Source organism: Rutidosis leptorrhynchoides, chromosome 4, assembly GCF_046630445.1.
Source record: "Rutidosis leptorrhynchoides isolate AG116_Rl617_1_P2 chromosome 4, CSIRO_AGI_Rlap_v1, whole genome shotgun sequence".
Classification (NCBI taxonomy): domain Eukaryota; kingdom Viridiplantae; phylum Streptophyta; class Magnoliopsida; order Asterales; family Asteraceae; genus Rutidosis; species Rutidosis leptorrhynchoides.
In genome coordinates, this window is record NC_092336.1 from 425,315,264 (window position 1) to 425,324,279 (window position 9,016).

The 9,016-nt window shown below is 33.6% G+C and overlaps 1 protein-coding gene across 1 annotated transcript; it reads right to left on the reverse strand.

The window, feature by feature from the left end:
* Nucleotides 1-3,091: 3,091 nt before the first annotated feature.
* Nucleotides 3,092-8,016, reverse strand: LOC139844256 (uncharacterized). Its single transcript, XM_071834475.1, has 5 exons — nucleotides 7,868-8,016; nucleotides 7,319-7,481; nucleotides 6,833-6,938; nucleotides 5,217-5,365; nucleotides 3,092-3,662 (listed from the first exon to the last, which is right to left on the reverse strand). Exons 2-5 carry the CDS (start codon nucleotides 7,457-7,459, stop codon nucleotides 3,567-3,569), a joined length of 492 nt encoding a protein of 163 aa, XP_071690576.1. The 5' UTR covers nucleotides 7,460-7,481; nucleotides 7,868-8,016; the 3' UTR covers nucleotides 3,092-3,566.
* Nucleotides 8,017-9,016: the final 1,000 nt, after the last annotated feature.

The following is a 9,016-nucleotide window of genomic DNA, read 5'->3' on the forward strand; positions in this document are numbered from 1 at the left end:
GTTTTGGTAGTTGGAGAAGATGAAGAACGGGGTGGTTTGGGAAAATTCTGGAAAATGCAAGAAAGGGATAGACACAAGTCTATTATTTGGGATTAACTCTCATACTGTGTGACACACGGGTATTTATCAGTTATCTGATATCTTTCGTACATCATTTGGTAACCCAAACGAAGTCCAAATTAAATAAACAAACCTGTTCCGTGACCCTTGTCACAAACTGGTCCTAACCACATTATTATTTAATAATAAATATTAAATAAAAATAAAAGCACATAGTAACACAATACTAACTTAAGGGCACATTAGTAATCTTACATCTAGGCCCGAAAGAGGATGTTACATTAGGTTTGACATGTTGACCAATATTTGACATGAACCTACTGATTTTGACTTTAGTTGACTACTTTGACCAAGTTTGACCTTCGGTTGACTTTGTTTGACTTGTATGATATAGTTGACTTTTACTTTCAAACGCGCCGAGTCGAGCAATAAGACAACGTACACTATGAAACCACACTTATTTAAGATACATATATTGACCAACCTACATACGTATACTTAGGTTGCATTACTCGGGTCTAAACCGTACAAGTCGTTTGTCTTTCATTCCGAGCTTATTCAAAGGTGAGTCTACAGTACCGCTTTTTACATGTTTTCAGGGATGAGAATACACGCTGTTATATTTACATTTTCAAATTCTTTTTTTTTTATTGACATGAGTACTACACATATGCATAATGAGTTTGTTCAAAAAGCCTCTAGCTTGAATACTTTTAATACCATCGGTGTAAGCACAATTTAGATGGACGGATCCGTTAGGTTGACAACCTCACCCGCTATAAAAACAGTGGTGCATTTACTTTGAACATTAAATACATTTGAACAAGTGTATAACATTTTACGAGGTAAGGTCGGGTATAGTGGCTTCTATACTCGGGTCATTGCTAGTATTCAGGTGCTCGGTTTATGCAAACGATAGAATCTCGTGGTCAAGGAAACTAAACTATTTTTCTGATAACTGTTTTTCAGATACTGTTACATTACTTTAAACCTGTAGATTCACTCAACATTATTGTTGATTCGTTTTGCGTGTTTTATTCTCAGGTATTAATTGCTTCCGCTGTAGAATATTGCCGTTACGTAGAAGTCAAGACAAGCACTGGGACCAGAGTTAACATTCTGTTAAAGGGAATTTTGACGGGGTGTTACAAAAAAAGAAATTCAGACCGTTTTAGAAGATGATTCCTTCATCGAATATGCTTAGAAACATCTTAGCAACACTCGTATTTCATTTGATACCTCTTCATAATTTTCAAGAACACCTTCATCTTCATCTTCATCTTCAAGAATACTTTCATCTTCATCTTCAAATAAAAACTAACATATAACTATACTATAACCCTAATAATTCGATGAACAAACTAATCGATAACAAAATTAACAATTAAAATAGGTTCCTAATTTTGTTAACTTAAATCCTCTAAGACCTAAAACAGTAATCATGTTGCATCTGCACTGATTTCTAGCATTTACTATATAATACTACAAACAAGATTATGATATGAAATCAGAAATCAAAAAAATAACAAAAACACCCCAAATTGAATAGATAGTTAGAACCCTACAAAATACCTCAAATTGATGGCTAGAACCCTATTAAATTACCCTCAAAATTTAAACCATGTGAAGAACCTATCACGCTACTGTCATTACATATCCCAACTTTTTTTTTTTTGCCCAACCTTACAACCTTCATAAATTGAATCTTTTATTTATTTTCCAATCTTATCTTTTAGATCAGTGAGTGAAATAGTAGAAATTTGCATCATTTACTAATTTCAGACATCTGATTGATTAATTAAATTCATTATGAAACTTTCGTTTTTGTATCAAATTGGAACCCTAACCTAGCAAATCATCGCCAAAATTAGGCATTGTTTACTTTACCTAAAATGTGGAATATTTAATTATCGGTAGTAATGGTTGAATGGTAGTAATTTACGATGGTTATTGGAGGTTGCCGGAAGTGGCCGGAGGTTGTTGGAGGTATGGCAGCAGGTAGAGGTTGTCGGAGGTATTGAAACACATTTGGAGTGGAAACTTCGTAAGAATCGGGTTTGCGGAGGTGTCTGAGCAGGTAATATATGTCTCATGTGTTAGCCCTAATCTTTTGTTGAATTCATTTGGAGTGGAAGCTTCGATGATGATGAATGGATGAACATGAAAATGTTTTGTCTAACAAAGAACCGAATAGAAAAATGATGCAAATTACAGGGACTAATTCAATAATTTATATCTAGATCCTGACCTGCTACCTGAGATATAAGTAACTTAATGCATACAATAGTAGAAATTTAAAAGTTGAATGCGAAGATATGAAAGTTGAATGCATACAATAGGAATTTGGTGAAAGTTCAATGCATTTTCATATACTTTTTCCTAAAATAAATAACTTTAACATTGACATTCACTTAATACCTAAAACATGTTATTAAATTATTTCGTTTAAACAAACCCGTAATTTCACGGGTCATTTCACTAGTATCATACTAAATTAAGTGCGGACTTAAAAATTAATAAACCTTACAATATAAGCACAAAATCATAAATTAAGTGCGGACTTAAAAATTAATAAACCTTACAATATAAGCACAAAATCATTAATAATACACCTACTATGGAAAGTAAGAAAAGGTGGCTACAGCGAAGCTTTAAAGATTAGAGTTTATGGTTTAAAACATCTTGAGACAATTTATTTATTGGACCTTAATTTGTGGTCTCTGATTCAAACTTCGTTAATAGTATAAAAACATAAAAACAGTAATATTCACTTGTGTCCATGAAATACTAATTATGTACTGTCATTGTATTAGCTTCCACCACAACGGTTTTGGAGCCTAAAAGTTGGTACAACTCATTAAACGATCTCGTAAAAGCATGATGCATGACCCATGCACCACAAACTTCATCCACACCATAGACAAACAAAAGCAAAACTCATATTGAGGATATACTATAGACATATGAATTGCAAAAGTAAAAGATTATTTTCTCTACCCGTTCATATAAGATATAATGAATCAGTGGTTAACTGCTTGTAACGATTTACTCACTAATTGTTGTCAAGCTTTCCAAGCTACAATAATGTAATCTGTGAATGTGAATACTAATATGTATCCAAGAATTGAACTTCAATTAGTTTCTAATTCTAATAGAGCTCGACTGGGTTGAACCATATCGAGCTCTCGAGTTGAGCACTATTCAAGCTTCCTTATTTTCGAGGAGTCAGTTTATAAACCAACTTATCTCAGCTGCAAAGCCAGAAAATCCATTTTTCAAGGTAAGATCTCATACAAAAATACCCAAACCAATATCACAGGAGAGGTTAAGTTCTGTTGTATTACAAGGGACAACCAAAATTTTGATACAAGTAGTAAAAAGACACTAATAGAATACTGAAATACGGCTAGTATGTGATCTATGTCACTAACAAACTACCTTGAATCCATGTCAAAATAGAGAAACATCTCATAAGAGCAGGCATAAACTGTATGTAATATCATAGCTCAATCCTGTTTCGTGGTAGAAAGTTTAGCACGGTGCCTGAGTTCTGCTCGTTTCCACTTTACAATAAGTTGACATAAAGAGAACAGTGTGTTGACCTGCAAATAATAGGTAGCAAAATAGTGGTCAATTTAGGATACATGAGTTTGCAAGTTTGCATCATTTGATTATAAGTACTTGATAAATTATGAAAACAATATAACAAGCAGAGAGTATGCATCTTGTCACATGATTTCACATGTAGACCAAAAAATACTTGACTCGTTACATTGGAACCCTCTTATTACTACTCTATATATCTATTAGGCAAAGGCCAAGTGAATAGTAACACTCATAATTTTCACAAATTCACTTCGAACTTTTTATATTTTCATAATTCAACCCCGTCCTTTATAATACTTAACTTCATAGCTTTTACAAACTTACCACAAAGTTTTCACATTTTATAATTTAACCATTAAACTTCTCATTCATTTTAAATCGACCACATAATTTTTACTAACTAACAACTATTATTATTATTATTAAGGCCAAGTGAATAGTAACACTCATAATTTTCACAAATTCACCTCGAACTTTTTATATTTTCATAATTCAACCCCGTCCTTTATAATACTTAACTTCATACCTTTTACAAACTTACCACAAAGTTTTAACATTTTATAATTTAACCATTAAACTTCTCATTCATTATAAATCGACCACATAATTTTTACTAACTAACAACTATTATTATTATTATTATTATTATTATTATTATTATTATTATTATTATTATTATTATTATTATTAAATCAACCACATAATTTTTCACTTTATTATTGTTTAACCTTTTTTCATTATTATAAATTAACTACGTAACTCATTATATATATATATATATATATATATATATATATATATATATATATATATATATATATATATATAAAAGACAAAGGCTTTATGAATAGCTTTTCCCCATGTTTTAATCGTTTGTACGTCGTGCAAAAAGGTCGTACCCACAATGACGCTACACAAAACATTGACAACCATTATAAACTTTAGGGTGCCAAATGTAAATTCCTAGGGTAAAAAATGTAAACTCCATAGGTGTCTAAAGTTAAACTTCAAGGGCCAAATCGTAACTTCTTTATTTTCCATAAAACTCCCCAACAAATCCACCTAAATTTTTAACCACCTTTAAATTTTCGTACGACTCGGGATATGTTTTGACCGACATAACCATTAAACACGAAATAATTTTACGAACCGAACACAACAAATTATATTCGAAACGGAGTCCCGACGCGAAGCGAGGGCTCCTCCACTAGTTAACTACTTAAAACAAATTTTTATTTGACCTGTTCGAGATAATTACAACACCGAAGTTGACCCATGTAATAGAATTAGAAAGGCCAAAATCCACCTCTACAACACCGAAGTTGACCCATGTAATAGAATTAGAAAGGCCAAAATCCACCTCTACTATGTAGGATGAAAAATGAGGTGTAATCCACTTTATTAGTGACATTTGCATTGTTTGTTTCATCGATCGAATCAAATCATAAGATGCAAACAATAAACTGAACAATTTGGTCAGTTGTTGTCGACGAGATGATAATGATGAAAGGCAAAAGAAGCCAAATATATGACAAATTTAAAGCACTAACCAGAATTATGGTGGCAAAAACAAGAAGAGGACCAGACCAGAGCACCGAGAGAAAGACTCCATGTCGATCAAAATAATTCTGACCAGCAAAGCTTTTCCAGTTATCACTCAAGACCGTGTTTAGCCGTTCGGCAAGATACACACCAGCCACTGCACCAAGTTAAATCATTTATATATATATATATATATATATATATATATATATATATATATATATATATATATATATATATATATATATATATATATATATATATAAATTGTGGTAAATGGTGTCAACCTATGATTGGTTGACACCATCCGTGAATAGTAACTTTTTTTTTTCTTCAAAACATGATTCCCCAAACCCCTAACCCAATACCATCCGGATCCCCTGACCCGCTCCACCAACCCGACCCGAATATCCGCTACTGTAGCTACCAGTACCTTATTTATTTATTTATTTATTTTTTTTCGAAACCAACTCGCAGCGATAGCGCGGGCCAAAAAACTAGTATATATAAATTGTGGTAAATGGTGTCAACCTATGATCGGTTAACACCATTCGTTAATAGTAACTCTTTTTTTTTCTTTTTTTCTTTTTTTCAAAACATGATTTGTCCAACACCCACCCACCCCCCACCCCCCCCCCCCCCCCCCCCAAAACCACTAACCCAATACCATCCGGATCCCCTGACCCGCTCCACCAACCCGACCCGAATAGTCGCTACTGTAGCTGCTACTTGTAGCTACAGTACCTTTTTTCTTTTCGAAACCTACCCACAGCGAAAGCGCGGACCAAAAAACTAGTTCAATATAAATATATGATCAATACAGTACAACCATCATCCATTGTTTATGAAAGAACTCAAATTTCAATTTAGGTGTCATGCAATTGAAACAAATTGGGATCCATTAGAACCTGCTTGCTAGGGTCCTATTAGAACCATCCTTTATGTAGAAAAAATTTAAGCTAAAAAATACCCATGTGTCACCATTATAATTGTTGATGGTGTAAAAAATTCTCAACTCAACATTAAAGGTGTAGTTACAGTATTCCCCACCTATATGTCAAGACAAATGCCTGCAAATTTTATAAGACAGGGAGTGACAAATATAAACCGATATGCATAATATTTCTTTTAAAAAATAAGATAACCGAATGGAACTGGGCAAGGGAGCATATCGTAACTCATGATCCCAAGCCAAATTGGTGTTGTTTCAATCAGGATGAAGGAAGTCAAAGACATTCTTAGAGGTGGCAATTTCTATCCATTTCTTATAAATGGGTCAATCAGGTTATGATTTATATCTAATAAAGTCAAAGGGGTAAAAATTAAATATACTCCTATACGAGAAAACGGGTCAAATGGGTCAAAACCACCTAAAGAATGTTTTAAATAAATAAGAATATAAGATCCCCTAAATCAATTTATCCGGAAGTGTTTGATCACTGAGGTTTCGGGACAACCCAAAGAGGTCAGACCCATTTCAAACGCCAACCGATACCAAAGGACTACCTAGTTTGACCTGTTACCAGCCCATTTTGTTAGCACCAGATGATATTCATGCACACGAAACTAGAAAAAGATTGTTATATTATACAGACAATTGTTGCTTAACGAATAGTAGACTTACGTGACAGAAGGAACAGGTACATCTGAAAGTTGATATTCTTCCTTGAGGTAATAATAATTAATAACGCCACAAAGTGAAAGAGCATTAAGCCCACTAACCAAGGTTCCTGCTAGATTGATAACAGGATGTGATAATTTGCAACTTATAATCAGTTGCTAAAAAGAGCCCGCATGTAAATTGTAGATAAGAAAGTAACACTATATTTATGACATAGTATGATGAAAAACTATAGGAAAACTGCAAAAGTTAATGCCAACGGTTAGAAAACTTTAGCTAAACCAATTACAAATACGATAAATCATATAGAAAGCAATCAAACAACTTAGCGGTCCTTTTAATATCAGAAATACAGAGGTACAACTCGCAATTTTTAATGTTTTTACACACTCATACATTAGATTAGCATACAAAACTTTGGTTATGAATTGTCTTCTATTATAAATCTTAGTAACATGTATAGATTCATGTGGAAAGGTATATGTATACCTTCCAATCAATAGCATGAAAGAAGCCAATGAAGTTATCCACAGCTGGTTGCATTCCAACTCGAAGCTCCGATGAAAATTTTTCAACAATTTCTTGCATTTGATCCAAATGGTCATTCATCGCCGTCTTCAGCTCATCCATGATTCAGATCCTAATTAACTTTCTGCACAACAATTTGAATTCCCTAAAAATATGTAGAACAAGATAGCAACATAAAATGCAATATCATCAATTGTAACAAAAAATACTCCGTAATACTGTAACACTTTTAACCAGAAGCAGATCTAACTTCTAAGCTTAAACCTGAGTTTTCTTAAATAATGAAAAAAATAAAACCCTACATCATATAATAAATACTTTACAAATGAAAATCCTAATTAAGATTCGGTCACGGATAATGTGATGATGTATAAAAGATTTCAGACACCACAAGTCAAATAAATTGTATCGAAACACAAAATTGTTAAAATTTACTAACTGAGAGTCTGAGACAGTGAAATTAGAAGTAAGAGAATTAATTAAAAATCAAATGAAAGAAGAAGGATTTACAGTATTCCGGTGATGATTGTGAGAGTGACAGCTCAGATCGCCGGTAATTTAATTCAGTGTATTGTGCGGGGGATTAGTGAGAGTTGAAAGTTCGACCTTGTTCTAGAGATCCCAAATTTACCATCCAATTTGTTAACTTAAAACTTTTATGCTTTACTTTTTATATACGGAGTATAATTTTAGAAAAACGATAAACGTAGCCTAGGGCTACATTTAAGCATAACATAAATAGTATAATTCTCTTTTTATAATTCAGACTTGCCATAAATAATATTATTGTCAAAATTATATAAGAAAAGTCAATATTAAAAAAAAGAATAATTATACTTTATAATTAATAAAAGAGAGTTTACAAATCTAATTATGGTAAGCATAAACATAGCCCTAAGGACTACGTTTAGCATTGTCCTTTTATTTTATTTTATTTTTGTCACACACACTGACACTGTGACACACGTATGAAGTATGACTGAAACAACTTTATCACACCATTTTTAGAACACTAAGGGGGCGTTTGGTTCAAGGATTTCAATACTCGGGATTTAAAATCCCACACGATTTGATATCCCGTGATTTGAAATCCTATCTTTTGTTTGGTTCGAGGTTTTTAAATCTCAGAATTTGTAATGTGAACCTGAAACGAGAATGCAATCGCAAAACGGAAACCCGAAATTGAAACGTGAATCCAAAACGAGAATGCGACCGTGATACGTGAACCCGAAACCGAAATGCGAACCCAAAACGCGAACTCCAAATGCGAACCCGAAACGCGAGCACGAAACGAATCGTGTATCCGAAATGTGAACCCGAAACGTGAACCCGAACCCGAAACTCGAACTCAAAACTCGAATTCGAAATGGGAACCCGAAACGCGAGCCCAAAACGTGAACCCAAAACGCGAACCTAAAACGGGAGCCCGAAAAGCGAACCCGAAACGCGAACCCAAAACGTGAACCCAGAACGCAGACCCGAAAAGCGAACCCGAAACGTTAACCCGAAACGTGAACGCGAAACGTAAATCGTAAACGTAAAATCTTAGAACATGGGATTTCAAATCCCTCGTATATACAAAGGGTTTCCAAATCCTTCATTTAGGTGGCGTTTGGTTCGAGGATTTGAAATCCCAAGGATTTGAAATACCGAGGGATT